We start from the raw sequence: 16006 nt of genomic DNA, 5'->3' as shown, positions 1-16006 counted from the left end.
GCTCATGCCTGTAATCCTACCTACTCAGGAGGCTGAGATTTGAGGATTGTGGTTCAAAGCCAGCCTGAGCAGGAAAGCCCATGAGACTCTTTATCTCCAAGTAACCACCAGAAAACCGGAAGTGGCACTGTGGCTCAATGGTAGAAGGCTCGCCTTGAACTGAAGAGCTCAGGGACAGCTTCTAAGGCCCAGAGTTCAAGCCCCACAATGGACAAATAAACAAAAGCAACAAACAAACAAATAAAATGGAAAGTAGTAATGTTCGTTTTTCGACATAACGTCTTGCACATTTCATTGTTGCAATGGGTCCACCGTATCCCTATTTAAACAATTTGTTTTTTCCCTTCCCCTCCACAAATTATACTAGCATCAAATACAGTGAAAACGGGTTATACCGTGGGGGAGGGACATACAAAGCAACGAAGAAATCATCTTATAAATATGTGATGGGAAGGGGAAACAAAGGAGGAGGCAACAATGCTGGATAAGAAATGTACTCATTACCTTGCCCATGTAATTATAACCACTTTGTACGGTATTTTCACAATAAAAAAAAATAGGAAAAAAAATAAAAGAAATGGAAAGTCCTGCAAACAATTATGTTAAGTGCAGTAAGTCAGGCCCAGAGAGAAAAGGATGCATGTTTTCCCCTATTTGTGGAAGCTAGAGTTAGCGTATAAACTTATAAGTAATATATTAAGTAATATGCAAATGTATACAAATATATCAACTGAAAAAGGCATATTCAAGGGAGAACTTGTCCTTATAAGGACAAAAATCAAAGCTTAGCACTATAAACCACTAGGAAATGGGTACTCAAAAGGGTTTAGGTGGGATCATCGAGAAAGGAGCAAATTAAAGGGAGAAGAGAGGGAGAATGCAGTAAAAACTGCAATGTATATCCTACAAAATTAAGAAGAATTAGGTAAAGGGTTGGCCAGGGATGGATTTGTGAGAATGTTGAAAGAGGTGACTAATCAAGATGCATTGTACTCATAAGTAAAATAATATTTCTATATTATGTATACAATAATATTTCTATAAACCAAGGGTCGGACCTACATACGTTTGTGATTTCTGACCTTGCAGGTGGATATGACACCAAGTTTTCAATAATTGTTTAGTGTGTCTAATTTGAACAATGCTATCCAGGGAAATCTGTCAATTGTTGAATCATATAATTCATGAAATAATATTTCTTAACCCCATGCTGCATAACTATACCTTAACTAACACAAAAAGCCACATTGTGTATTACCACATGCATTAGTAAAGATGGGAAGAAATCCCATCAATAGAAAACAATTTACTCCCAGAAAAAGGAACTTAAAGTATATACAACTTTGTCCAAGACTGGGTAAATGGCTAATATTATTATATAGGTAGCAAAGGAACACACTTTGTATTACTCCTAACTTTAAAGGGAATGTTTTCATTTTTTCCCATTTAAGTATAGGTTTATCAAATATATTGTTTATTTTCTTCAGGTATTTATGTTCCCTCTTTCTAGCTACTTGGCAAAGAATTTTTCTAACATTCTTGAGAATATTGTGAGTTTTGTCTTGTATTCTGTGTCTTAATTTTGTGTTTCACTATGTTTTTCATCTTGGGTAATTTGAACCATCTTTGTATCACTAAAATGAAACTAACCTCATGATTTTTTTTTATGTGATGTGCTCAGTTTGCAAGCATTTTATTATGACTTTTTAGGCTTATCATCATTAAGGAGATTGGTCAACAATGTCTTGTTCTTACTGTGCCCTTATCAAGTTTTGGTATCTGGCTAATGCTGGCTTTTGTAGAATGAGCTCAGCAGCACCGCTTTCCCTACCTTATAGAACAGTTTAAGGATTATTTTGGTATTATTCTTCAAAAGCTTTGTAATGATGATTAGTTAATGTTTAGTCCTAGACTTTTAATTGTTGAAAGACTATTACTTCTTCAGTGTACTTCTTCAGTGTCATGCCTTGTTGTAAATATGTTGAAACTTTTATACCCTCTAATATTACACCCTCTGATATTAATGGGTAATCTGTGTCTAGAAATTTATTCTTTTCTCCTAGACTTTCTGATTCATTGAAGTATTTTTTCAAAATATGCTTTTTCTCCAAATTTTAATGTTATTTATTGTTATCCCCCACTCCCATCTCAGTTTTATTAGTTGGGGTCTTATCTATCATTCTTTGGTTACTTTGTTGTCTGTTTTGTTTACCAAATATTTTATTGATTCTTTGAATCATTTCATTAGTCTCCATTTCATTAATTTTTCATGTCTTTATTATTTTCTTCTATTTTATGTTTGGGCTTTTCTTGTTTTTCTAAGAGCTTGAGATCCAGCATTAGCTTATTAATTTAAGAATGATCTAAATTTTTAATGTAGGAATGTGTATCTGCAAACTTCCTTCTTAAAACTGTTTTTTGCTAGATTTTGTAGGTGAGTCTGCATTTTCATTTTTGATTTTATGAAGTTTTAATTTTTTTCTCTGATTTCTCCAATGACCAAATGATCATTCAGAAGTTAGTTGTCCAATGTCCATATGTTCATATAGCCTTTCTATTTCTCTATTAATTGCTAAATTTTATTGTATTTTGACCTGTTAAGATATAGGAAATTATTTTTTGATTTTATATGATTTTCCATGTAATATTTTATTTTTTAGTAAGGTTTTTTTTTGGGGGGGGTCCAGTCGTGGGGCCTGAACTCTGGGCCTGGGCACTGTCTCTCAGCTCTTCAGCTCAAGGCTAGCACTCTACCACTTGAGCCACAGCACCACTTCCGGCTTTTTTCTTTTTGCTTATGTGGTGCTGAGGAATCGAACCCAGGGCCTCAGGCATACAAGGCAAGCGCTCTACCACTGAGCCACCTCCCCAGCCCCTTTAGTAAGTTCTTTTTATTGTGAAAATACTATACAGAGGGATCACAATTACATGAGCAAGGTAATAAGTACATTTCTTATCAAGCATTGTTGCCTCCTCTTTTGTTTTTCCCATACCATCCCTGCCCTCCCATCTCCACAACTACACTTTCCCTCTTCCCCCAAAGTTGTAAAGTTCGTTTTTCAGCATAGCATCTTATACATCTCATTGTTGCAATGAGTCTGCCTGTATCCCTATTTAAACATGTAATCTAAAATATAATCTATTTAGGGAAAGTTCTATGTGCAACTAAGAAGAATGTATATTAAAAAGCTGTTGAATGGAATATTCTGTAGATATCTGTTAAGAGTTCATTTGATCTACGTTGCCGTTTGCTTGAGATATCTAGTTAAATTTTTGTCTAGATGATGAGAGTGGGGTATTGAAGTCATTGACTACTATTGTATCTGGACTTATCAATTCCTTATGGCCAGTAGTATCGTTGAAATTGGTGCAACAATGCTCAGCCTATTTATATTTACAAATGATATTTTTATTTTGGTTGTAATAGAGTTTGAACTTAGAACCCCCTTCTTGGTAGGTAAGTGCTTTATCATTTGACCATGCCCCTATTCCTTTTTGTTGTATTTACTTCCTGAGTAGCTGGGATTATACAAATGATTCACCACATCTAACCTTGAGATATCTTTTGATGGATCACTTCCTTTCCTGTCATAAATTAATCTTCCTGATCTCTACTTTGTCAGAAATAAGTATAGTTTATCCTTCTTACTTTCAATTTTTGCTTGGGTAGGCTGTAGAGACCATGATCCACCAGCTTTACTAGATCAGTTTTGTTCACTAAGTCTTGCTACCTTTTGAGATGGAGTACAAAAAGGACATGTATTCTTGTATTAATACCAGAAATAGGCTCATCCAGTAAAGACATTGAGATCTCTTGAAATAGTTGTATGAATGAAACACATTTGGGATTGGATCCTTTATCTTAGTCAGGCTCAAGTGAATATAGACAAGGCCAACATCTTTACTATTCTCATAAAAAATGCTCTTATTTGAGCACCTCCAAACTTTTTAAACCACAATAATAACCATAATGTTTGTTTTATGTTATGTTTAGTGGCAGATGATTATGTAATAGTAGATATAAAATGAACACAATAATGAATAGTGAATATAATACATTGTGATTAGAATATTATTATATTATACAATATAACATAATGAACAATAATGAACACAAAGTGCTACAAGATGTTTACACTCAAAGTAGAGTACAAGGTGATAAACTCAGTTTTTCAAGTATATCACAAGCCTATATTGGGGAATAATTCAGTAAGAATCACTGCCAAAAGAAGGTCTTTTATCAAACCTATCATCAGTCAGTACTGAAACATATTTCTTTGTTGTCGGCTAAATAATGGACACACAAAAATAAATTTCTAATTTATTTAGGAGTCTGAAAATGGGATTAAATCAGAGAGTTTATATGCATTATCCAGGTGAATTAAATGCTATCACAAGTACCATTATACAAGTACCCTTATATATAGGGTATAGAGAAAGAGGGGATAGCTGATACTAAGCAAAAGGAAAGAAGTGTATATATCATCTGATTTGTAAGAAATAGTTTTATTAAGGTTCATAGAATTCATAATTTTTGTAGATTAAGATAATGATGAATAACATTGTGAAGGTTAAGATGTTTTTGTGACTTTAGCTAAGTATAACTATGCCAAAGTATTGTGAAATTTAGTCTTCATTTAATCTCAATAAATATTTGTAGAAAATAGACTAAAAAGGAAAATTAACAAATGGCAAAAATATGGAAAAAAATAAAATAAATTAAAAGAATACTGTTACCCTAGAGTCCTCAAAAATGTTCCAAAATTGTATATAGATTCCAACTTAAAATCATGAATCTAAATGGATCTATTTAATTGCACATTTTACATTAGTTATAATGTCCACTTAATGGGCTGGAAAAATCTCTCTGGCATTGTAAGTTCATAAAATACTAAACATTATATAGATTGCCTCTTCTAGTACAGAGTGTGTGTGTGTGTGTGTGTGTGAGAGAGAGAGAGAGAGAGAGAGAGAGAGAGAGAGAGAGAGAGAGAAAGAGAGAGAGAGAGAGAAAAAGAGCAAAAATCCACATAATATCAGAGAACAGCAAACGGGAAAACTGATCATGAGTTCTTGGATTTCAAGGGAAAAAAGTGAAGAAGAAAAGATACATATCAGAAGCCAGGTGCTGGTGGCTCATGCCTATAAGCCTAGTTACTCAGGAGGCTGAGATTGGGGATTGTTTTTTGAAGCCAGCTTGGGCAGTAAAGCTAAGAGAGATTCTTATCTCCAAGTGCTACCAAAAAAAAAAAAAAAAGCCAGAAGTGTAGCTGTGGCTTGACTGGTCGAACATTAGCCTTGAGCACAAAAGCTCAGGGACAGCACCCAGGGTTCAAGCTGCAGGATACACATATACACACACACACACACACACACATACACACACACACACACACACACACACACACACACACACACACACACACGTATCTATAACAGAAGGCCCATTAAACAGACATATGTAAGAAATGATGAAATAATATACACAAAATGAACAATTTTTTGAATCATAAATATAAATTTCAAAATAAAATAGAAAATTTTATGTATACTTAGTGTTTCTAAAAAGAGACAAAATATATAATAAAATTTTATAGATAGAAAAACTATGCTACAATAAAAGATCTAATTTTTCAAATTGAGACATTAATTTAGGAACAACTTAAATCAATGTGATTCCAATAGATTCCAATAACCTAAACAATATTATTTTAACTTTCAAATAATTCCACTTTTTGTTAAATCAGGAGATAGGCATTTAAGATTCTTTTCTACTGCAAGAATTTTTACTTCTAGTGGCTCTTCTGTTAGGGCTTGAATGTAATTTCAGAAAGCAATTTAATTGATACTTTTATTTGCCTATGTTAAATGTATTCATAAATTATGAATTCAACTAGTTAATAGTAATTGTGGCCTTTACAGAGGTCCATCTTTTAAGGGCATAGTAAAGCCTTTATAATCTGAAAAAAACATTAGGCAAACACAATTGGAGCAACATTTCCTTTCTATAGATCTGATAAAAATGAACGTAATATCCTGAAGCTAACCAATAATGTTTTTCCAATATTCAAGTATTATGCCATATAAGGAAATATTTTAAAAAATTGACAGTAATTCCACGACATTTTCTCAGACAATATTTTGGTAAATTGGAAAACATGCTGATTAGCTATGCATTAGTCTCCCTACTTTTGTGAAAGCTGGCACAGCAGAAAATCAAATATTATGTGCTTTACCAAATGGAATTTTATATTAGCCTTTTCTTCAGATTAAAGAGAAGTCAATAGGAAAATGAATAGACAATAGTACTCTTATCTATGATCTCAGGAATTTTTATAATGGCAATTTGAGGATCATTATAGAAAATGTATCTTTTGCACTTTATATCTTTATAGTATAACTCAGTTGTTTGACACTAATTAATCTTCTCTTTCCAAAAGCATACTTTTCCAAAGATAGGAAGTGATTGTAAATGTATTTAAGGGTATGAGTGACTGTCCTTTCTATTAAATGGCACAGAAATTAGACCTGTTTTCTAAAGTTTGTTTTCAAGTACAGTTTTGCAGAATACTTCACACTTAGAAAACATTGAACTCTTAAGTGAAACAAGAATGTATTTAGATAGAACTACCTTCAGAACTAAAAAAATAAAGAACTACCTGCAGATAAGACAAGATAAACCCAGAGACCAATTATTCTTTTCATAGGTAATAAGAGTCATGCATACTTATCTGAGAGGCAAGTGAAAATTAGAAGCAACCCTATCTTTCCACTACTTCCCTTTCTTTAATAACAGGTAGTGACGGGAACATCTGATCATTGAGGCATGAAAGAGCTAAGAAATCATTTGGTACAAGACAGGAGAGGCATGGCTGCTTTATGGCCATCTGCCTGTATTGATAATTTTGTATGGCCCACAATTGATGTTATAAATACATAAATAGCACTTGGGAAAAAAAGTTTCGCTATGCCTGATAGATTGCTTGAAGTCCTCCTAGAAACTTTGATAGCATGGACATCCTAGTTTTCTGGACAGAGACAGTATAACATCTTTTATAAAAAGAACTTTCCTTAGAAAGTTCTTCCTAGACTGCCAAAGAAATTCTTGATTCATGTAATGCCAACTTTGTTGTACTACATTCCTCAGAAATAATATAGAAATGAGCAGTCTGGTTTTTAACTATAAATAATATATTCAAATTTCTAACTCAAGCACACCAGAAAAAATTAGATTGTCTAAAATTTTGTATAATTAATTTCATTCTTAACTCTACCAAGAGGTATTTTTCCTTCATTTTAATGTAAATTCCTTTCTCTGTTAGGTAGCAGGACATTTGATGGAATAATCTTTAAAATCATCTCTACTTCTTGAATAGAAATTTTACAGCATTTTATCTATCTAGTATTACCTCTAAAATAAGAACTTTTATTTCTGTATATATGCCAATTGTTAGGTAATACACTACTAAATTATGAGTCTGAAAGGTGTTTTATATATGTGTGGCAGTTGTATATATATATATATATATATATATATATATATATATAATGGTATTCTTCAAATGGAAAACTATTTGTATGCCTCTAAGTACAATAAGTCAAAAGTAGAACACATAAATATAGGATACTATGAGATTGTTTTAAATTACATTAGAAGAGACATCATTTTAACAAAATTATTTTATATTTATTACAGGTCAAAATAATAGGAAATGATAGTGATTGTCTGAATAATGAATCAAACTTTTTTAAAAAGCATTCATGTGATGATACAAAGGTAAAGATTTGGAGTTTATTTTTGGAGTTTATTTATTTGGAGTTTATTTTTCAGTTAAACCTTATTTTTTAAAAGTTTTAACTTTTTGGACTCAAATTAATATATTAATAACATTTTTGGTTCTAACGATATATTTGTCATTAACCCATTAAATTACACTGTTATTTCTTAAATTTTACAAATATCTCTATCCTTAACATAATATTTTCTTTTATTTCAACATTTCTCACCTTGAAAATACTAGAAGAATTGAATTAAAAATAATTTTTTTCTAAATTTCTTATGAAGGAAAAGTCTGGTTAAAATGATTGCTAGCATACATACAGACATAAGTCATGAGTATAATTAAGTTTATAGGCATTTTTTTACTTCTTTCACTATTTGCTTAAATTTAAAACAATAACGTGTTTCTTCCTGCAGAAACTGATTTGCTGTTTGATGCTCTTTTTTTTAAAGACTCACAGTTGCGGAGTTAATGTCATTGCATTTTAAAACTATAAATTCTTTATTCTAAATTGCTTACTTTACATATTGTTTAGGAGTAAACACCTTTTAAGTGACTATTGTCTCTTTTCTAATTACCAGCTATTCCTCCATAACTCAAAATATTAAAAAAAATGAAATCATTAAGAACCAAAGCACACATACCTTCACTCAATTTTGCTTGAAGAAACCTCCTGCAGTTATCCTGAAGTGATAAATGTGAATAATTCTTGTAATATTCACCCTTAAGTGATAGATCACACATACATGATAAAGAGAGTTTCAAAGTCAGACAATAATTAAAGCAAGTACTAGGCACTTTATGTTGTCCAACTTGTTGCCTAGGAGCTAAACAATTTCAATCCTGTTACTTGTCAGTCACGTGATTAACTGGAATGGAAAGCTGAGGTGGAGGTGTGGGGCGTTACTTAGCACTACAGTTTTTGCCTTATGCTCCTTGAGAAAGTTCTAATTTCTTAACATTTCCTTTGGATCATAGTCCGATTTTTTCCCCTTTACATTAGAAAGCTGCTTTTCTAAATCGTGCTGCTGGCAAGTTGAAGCAATTTCATAACATGAATATCAGTGAGGATTTCGAAGATCATTTATCAAAAGTTTCAGAAGGTACATTAGCTCTAGTGAACTGCACCAGCCGTAAGGTAAGCTGGGACTGTCTATTGTGAACAAAATATAAAATACTATTGTGCTGTATATTACCATTCTCTGATGGATGATGATGCCCATTATCATAGAGATCTAAGTGATTATGGTCATTATGGTTGAGATGTATTTACTCCGCCCCGGAGTCTCCATTTAGAACAAACTTGTTCATCTGGTTCCCAAGGAGAAATCAGTATTGCTGTAATAATTTTGATATTTATAGGCCTAAATTTTAATTACTTTTCTAATAAAAGTAATATACTAAAGACAATAGGATTGACAAGATATATTCTTGACCAGAGACAACTATTTCCTCAACTTTAAAGTGAATAAAAATATAATATCTATACCTTAGGATGTTGAAAATATTTACTGTCATAACATGACAACAAATGATTTACATGCTTAATATAATGCTTATCACTATTGTTATTTTCCACTTTAGGGACTTCACCAAATAACATGCAAAGTCAAAAAGCCAACTGTACAGACGCATTCCAGATTAGCCACTGTAGTTACCTGATATACTTGGCACTTTCTATCCTCTTGGTAGCTTAGTTTCCTCATCTGTTAAGTGAGGTGAAATGATCAAATTCAAAGGGTTAGTAAACAAAAAATTCAGTAAAATTTGTAAAGTACTACATGTAATACCTGACTTAAAAAATACTCATTAAGTGCTTATTATCTAAATGGGAAAACACCTTCCCCTCTCAGAGAAATACAGTAGTCTTTACAGGGTGACCTCCTCATATGTCTGTGCCAAGATTCATTTATTCACTTTCCAATATTGCTCAGTTTCATTTTTTAAAAAGTTATCAGATGCTTAGAAACACTAGTTTAGGAGGTAGAAATCTGCTGTAGTTTGGGGTAAATTCTAGGGTACAAGTTCAATCAGCTATTTTTTCCAAAACAATTTAAATACTTTCACTGTTAATTATCCCTTCTACAAAAAAGTTTATTTTTCCATATTAAAATATTCGAGTATTCCAAAACAAATCACCTTAAATATGTTTAAACAGTCTTATGTCCTCTGTAGTAGTGTGAAAATGACAGCTAAATCTTAAAACAAACCAACCTTCAATTTAGCACAGGTCAATTGTCGCAATTGTGACCAGAAATCTTGGGTTGTAAAATGGCATGTAAATTTCTCCAGTTCCTTTAGATGAAAATTTCAATATACCCTATTATAATGGAAATTAAAGATTGAATATTTTAAGTATGCTATTAAAAATATAAAATTAAAACATTTACAATTTATTTCTCTAGGAAGAAAAAAGTAAAAAGGACAAAAAAAAGAGTGACCCATGTTTCCTTAAGAGACTATTAGAAGAGATAAAAACTTGTTGGAATAAAATTTTGATGGGCAGCACAAAACCATAAGTCCTGAAGTTCCATCCTACAAGAGTTAATTTGCCTTTGTAATTGGAGTAAGTTGCTGGATGCATCCTGGAAAATGATGATTAGAGCAACTGAGAAATCTACATTTTCATACTAGAAGATGGACATAAACAATGGAAAATTATTTCCTAGTCAACAACCGTTTCATATGTATGTGAACATATAGCAGTCCGTATAACTGTACAGATTTTATAAAACAACTCACGTAAAGCATCTTTTCAATAATACTAATTAAACTTCTTCAAATATTTCAGAAGACATAAAATCTACAAAGTATATAAAGGTTGTAAGAATACAAAATTATAACTGTTTTACTATGAAGGTAATTTTATTGCCCATTGTACATCCAAGTACTGGAGCAAGAATGGAAATTGCCACCTTCTACAATTCAGATATTTAGAGCTCATAGTGATATGTAGAAAATATTCACAAGAATGAGTCAAATGCTTTAAAGCAGTAACATAAAAACTCAAGATACTTAAGTGATAAAACAAGACATGTAAGTAAATGTGAATTATACCACAGTGCCTTCAGAAAATGATAAAGTACTTAAGATGAAAATAAAATTTTCAAAAAATAGAAAGACATTCGGTTTAAGAAATCTAAACAGTAGTAAAGTTTTTTCATTTATGTATAATAAAATAAGTTTTCAAATTTGGAAGTGTATTTTGAGAGATAATATATGTTATCCTTTTAATTAATGGATTGTATATATTTAATTTTGATACATCTGTATATAAAAATATTTTCATACAATACTAAAAACAAGTTGTCTACTTTGCATAACAATTCGTCTTTGACAATAAATTACCTATGTGCTAACACTGTGAGATTCACTTAATCACAGGAAAAACTTTAGTATTTAACCACTTGGTGTTCCATTTTTATTTAATATATGATTTTTCATACTTATATTAACAAAAATCAACATGGAAATCAGGTCCCTAAACCTATACAGGAGTAGGAAAATTACTCTGGATGTAAATTCTTAGCCTTGTAAAAGATATCTTTGCACAAATCTGTTATTACTGGTAATCTTTGTTTTCAAAAAAATATAAAAGTTTACTATTTTCATTTAGTTGTAAGTGAAAATATTACTCTAGGAAGGCAAAAATGCAACAAAAACTTCCCAGTTTGTGCTTTGCTGAACTCACATCTTTCCTGTCCTTTCACAACCTCATCTCCATGTATTTAACTGCAACTCTATTTGATCTACAGTGTGAGCAGCACTTCAAATGTAGAGCAGCAACACCTTTCTGTTCCCTCTCACTTCCCTATACCCATGGAGTTTCATTATTTTATTTTGTGTTTACTAACATTCACTCCAGAAAAAAGAGAAAGCTAGTTGGTGAGAAGCAAATGATTTTTAACTTCTTTCACTCAGATGTACTTTTCCAGTTAGGTTGTGTTTCTACTATGAACGATGTTCAACTATTTGGTATGCTCCACTCTTGTCAACTGGTGCTATGGGGAGGTCCTCAGAAAACAAGGACTTTGAAATTACTGGAGGCTTGAAGGCTGTATAAAGATGCTCAAAAACATTCTCCAATTATGGCAAAATGAGGGGAGAAATTTTCCTAATGCTCACTAGGAGTTAGTAAAATTTTCCTTGGTTTTTAATCAGTTGTTTGTGTTGTACAGAAAATTTATACTTAAAAATATATTCAACAAATATTGTGTGCTAAGTGCTTGGAAAAATTCCTGTTATATTTACAGTTGTATTTTCCTTTCTATTCTTTCCTAGCCACTAGTAGCAAAGTAAGTAGAGGCAAAGAAGGCAGGTTAATAATAATCTTGGGTTTCCTTTCATAAAATTCTATACTTGCAGTCTTGTCTCAATGAAATATTTCTCAACTATGCATGTAAATGATTTAAATTTTCTAAAGTGTAGCCCAAGAAACCCAAATGGGTGTTTTCTGAGTTCTGAAGCTATATCATTTTTTTCCATTTATGAATTGGAGATTCACAGTTCATAAAATTACCAACTGCTCTGTAAATTCATATAGATTTTAAAGTTTAGCACAAATACAGCATTTCCAAAATGTGATTATACAATAATACCATTTTTATGTGAAAGTCATTAATACAAGGTTAATATGACTAATATATTATTGACTCATAGAAAAGCTATTTGTTAGCCGGGCGCTGGTGGCTCACGCCTGTAATCCTAGCTACTCAGGAGGCTGAGATCTGAGGATTGTGGTTCAAAGCCAGCCCGGGCAGGAGAGACCGTAAGACTCCTATCTCCAATAAACCACCAGAAAACCGGAAGTGGCGCTGTAGCTCAAGTGGTAGAGCGCTCGCCTTGAGCTGAAGAGCTGAGGGACAGCGCCCAGGCCTAGAGTTAAAACCCCACGACCGACAAAAAAAAAAAAGCTATTTGTTGAATTACTTATTTAAAATAGGCCTTTAAGAAAATACTTCTTTAGATTAATATATTTTTTAAGTTGGTACACAAGATTGTGTATTTTTCTGAGGTGCCATTTTTGTGTTTTTGTGTGGCTTTTAAAATTGCTGGTACTGGGACTTTCATTCAAGGACTTGCACTTCCCTTAGCTTTTTTGCTCAATGCTACCACTCGAGCCATTACTCTACTTCTGGCTTTTTGCTGGTTAGAATCTCACAGAGTTTTCTGCCTGGACTGACTTTGAATTATGATCCTCAGATCTCAGCTTCCTGAATAGCTAGGATTATAAGCTACTCAACAGGCTGAGCCACTGTTGCCCAGCCCCTTTATTTTATAATTTTTTATTATCTTCAATTGTACAAACGAGCTCCAATTTGACAAAGCAATTTTTGAATACAACACATCTTGATTGATGTTATCCCTTTCCTCATTCTCTCCCATTTCTGAGTCCTCCTCCTCCCTTTAATTCTCTTAATCCTGTAGGACGTGAACTGACTTCCATTCTCCACCTTCCTTTCTTCATTTCCCCCAGCCCTTTGACTCCACCTCATACCTTATTAGTATTCATTTCCTGGTGTTTATTTTGTTGGGCTAAGTTAGCCTTTCTAAGGAATTACATCATTTGAATTCACCAGATAATACCATATTTTAGTTAAAACATTTAGTGTTTTAGTATACATAGTATACATTAGTATACATATTTTATGTAATGTTTAAAACAGAACTATTTCTTCAAACTTATTAGTTCTTTGTGGGAAAATATTCACAATTCTTATTTTTAGAAATATTTGTTACAATATTGTGATCTGTAGAAGTTACCCACTGGGCAACAGAACAGCAACCATATTTCTCCTAAAACCTAGTACCAATTAATCAACTTTTCCAAATCTCTTAAACTATGGAAAATTGAAATAGAAGTTTTTTGCATTACTGCCAGCCAGCTTAAGAACGTTTCATTAACTGTACTATAAAAATTTTCAGAAACACATACTCTATTTTGTATGTCAGATAGTTTTATGGCTCTCTATAAAGAGAGGCAATCTTCACAAGATTAGGTTCTTACTTCTTGGGAAACTCTTCCAAATTCTGTGCAAACTTCAATCGGTATCTCAATTTCTTTCTCCAGAATGACTGTGGTTTTCATGGTAAATCTAGACAATGTTAAAATTTTCCCTTAGGTTCCCATTGCTTTATTATAGGTTTCATGCATTGTATGGACTTTGTCAGATTTATCTTAGTACCTTATTTTAAATTATACTTTAAATAAATTGAACTATTTTATCTTCCTCAAAGAATACATGATTTTTGTCTACTGTCTATAGGAAAAGCTAAACATGAGATAGCTATTTAGTAAAAGATGAAATATTGTGTTCCATTATATTATTAAATTCAGTTAATCCCCAAGTAATACTTCTACACTATAAGTTTACTCAAAAAGGAATATCATAGGTGCAGAGAACATAAAGATATGACATGACCATATAGGTTTGTGTTCTTAAAATGTCTGGAATTTACAAGACAAAAAGGAAGGAAAAAAACCTAAAACCTTTGTTTCCATTTCTGAGAATTAATTTCAATACATATTATTTTATATGCTCAGAGGCACTGCACCTTTGGGTTCCTCCCCTAAGAGTATCCTCCTTTGGTCTCACCATGTGTGAATGCCTAGTCCTGTACGGTGACATTGCTCACCTGACTTATGAAACGGTAACCCCTCTATCACCTTTACAACAATAGAAAAAAATTAAAACGTTCTGAAAAATTTAAAAAAATGGAATTTTCTGATTGCTGTTTTTAATGGTACTAGGGTTGAACTCAGTCTTGTAGTTGTCGGTCATGTACTCTACCAACCATTTAAACCATGCCCTATCCCTTTTTTTTCTGGGGGATGGAAGTTGAAAATATACTTAGGACTGATTGGATTGACATCTTCCTGTTTTAGGGTTTCTACATAGCTTGGATGACAAAGTATACTGCCACATCAGCTTTTTATCAGTTGCGATGAGGTGTCCCTAACTTCTTACCTGAGCTGGCCTCAAAATCTGAACCTCTAATTTTTCTGCTTCCTAATTGCTGAGATTATCAGTGACTCTATTTCTTTTTTGTAATTATTAAATTTTATTGTAAAGGTGATATGCAGAGGGGTTAGTTACATAAATAAGGTAATGAGTACATTGCTTTTGAACAGTGTTATCCCTCCCTCATTTTCTCCCACTTCCCTCCCCCCTCAACTCTATTTCTAAATTTTGTTGTAAAACATGTCAGCCCATATTTTGACCAAATTCTAATCTATGGAACTATTAAAAGAACAAGATAACAAAATAGGTGTACCTATAATTGCCAAACCTAAGTTTTTTTCATATATACATAAGGAACAGCAAGATTTATAAGCATAAAGCTTTAATTTTTAGTATTTCACACATTAGTTTATTCTACCTGACTCCTATTCTAACTGACTATTATTTACTGACTCCTACTTAAGTAGAGGATACCTCATGTGTTAGCCTAGATAAATTGGGAGGGGGGGGGGGCGTGGAAAAAGTTGAGAAGGAATCTAGTTTTTTAAAAAAAGAATATAACCCATAGAATTAGTTATGCAACTTAGATAACATGTTAAAGTAATATTTCAGTTATTTGGTAATATGACTTAGTGATATCATTGATATATCTTCAATTCTGCTAATAAAACACTGGGAGACATAAATATTAAATATTAATATCAGTTATCACCATGCTAGTGACCAAGATGAGTTAAACTAGATTTCTAAAGTATCAATATATAAATTACTAAAATCACAACATAAGAATGACTTTTGTTAATCTCTTAAATGGCATGTTGCCAAAAATTCTAAGATAAAATTGGAATACACTGTAAACGTATGGAAAGGTAACAAAGAAATCTTCCTCTGCATAACCAATGTAAGCTAGCAAAAACATACAATTGTATTGGTAAAATAACTATGTAGAATAATTTTGACACTTAAAATAATAAAATTACTTAGTTATTTTAAAGGCTAGTAATATTAAATTATCCTAAAGCACCCTCTAGTGGCAAAACACAATTCACACATAAACTAAGTGTATCTGAACTTAAACAATGAGCATCCTGAAAACTTAAGTGAAATATATCTAAGTGAAAATAGTATGTGTGGTAATCATATCGTGGCTCTACTCAGTAACATCATCAGTTGGAAAATTAATGTACTAAGAACATTAACCATAGAAAATATTTAGATATCTGAGGCAAATAAATAAATACCTAGGACTTGCACTAACTTGTA

General features: G+C 32.2%; 1 protein-coding gene across 2 annotated transcripts in view; it reads left to right on the top strand.

Annotated features, from left to right (window-relative positions):
• The window catches only part of Il7 (interleukin 7), a 28590-nt gene extending 17507 nt beyond the window's left edge, over nt 1-11083 (top strand). The window contains exons 3-5 of one of the 2 annotated variants that reach the window (XM_042680709.1): nt 7697-7777; nt 8785-8919; nt 10187-11083. In XM_042680709.1, coding sequence (XP_042536643.1) covers nt 7697-7777; nt 8785-8919; nt 10187-10300 — 330 coding nt within the window. In that variant the 3' untranslated portion in view covers nt 10301-11083. The remainder of the gene's footprint in view (nt 1-7696; nt 7778-8784; nt 8920-10186) is intronic. The other variant, XM_042680710.1, reaches the window with a different exon arrangement.
• The last annotated feature ends 4923 nt before the right edge of the window (nt 11084-16006 follow it).

This window comes from Dipodomys spectabilis, unplaced genomic scaffold, assembly GCF_019054845.1.
Source record: "Dipodomys spectabilis isolate Male_0828 unplaced genomic scaffold, ASM1905484v1 ptg000063l, whole genome shotgun sequence".
Lineage (NCBI taxonomy): Eukaryota > Metazoa > Chordata > Mammalia > Rodentia > Heteromyidae > Dipodomys > Dipodomys spectabilis.
This window is presented reverse-complemented; position numbering and strand designations above follow the sequence as displayed.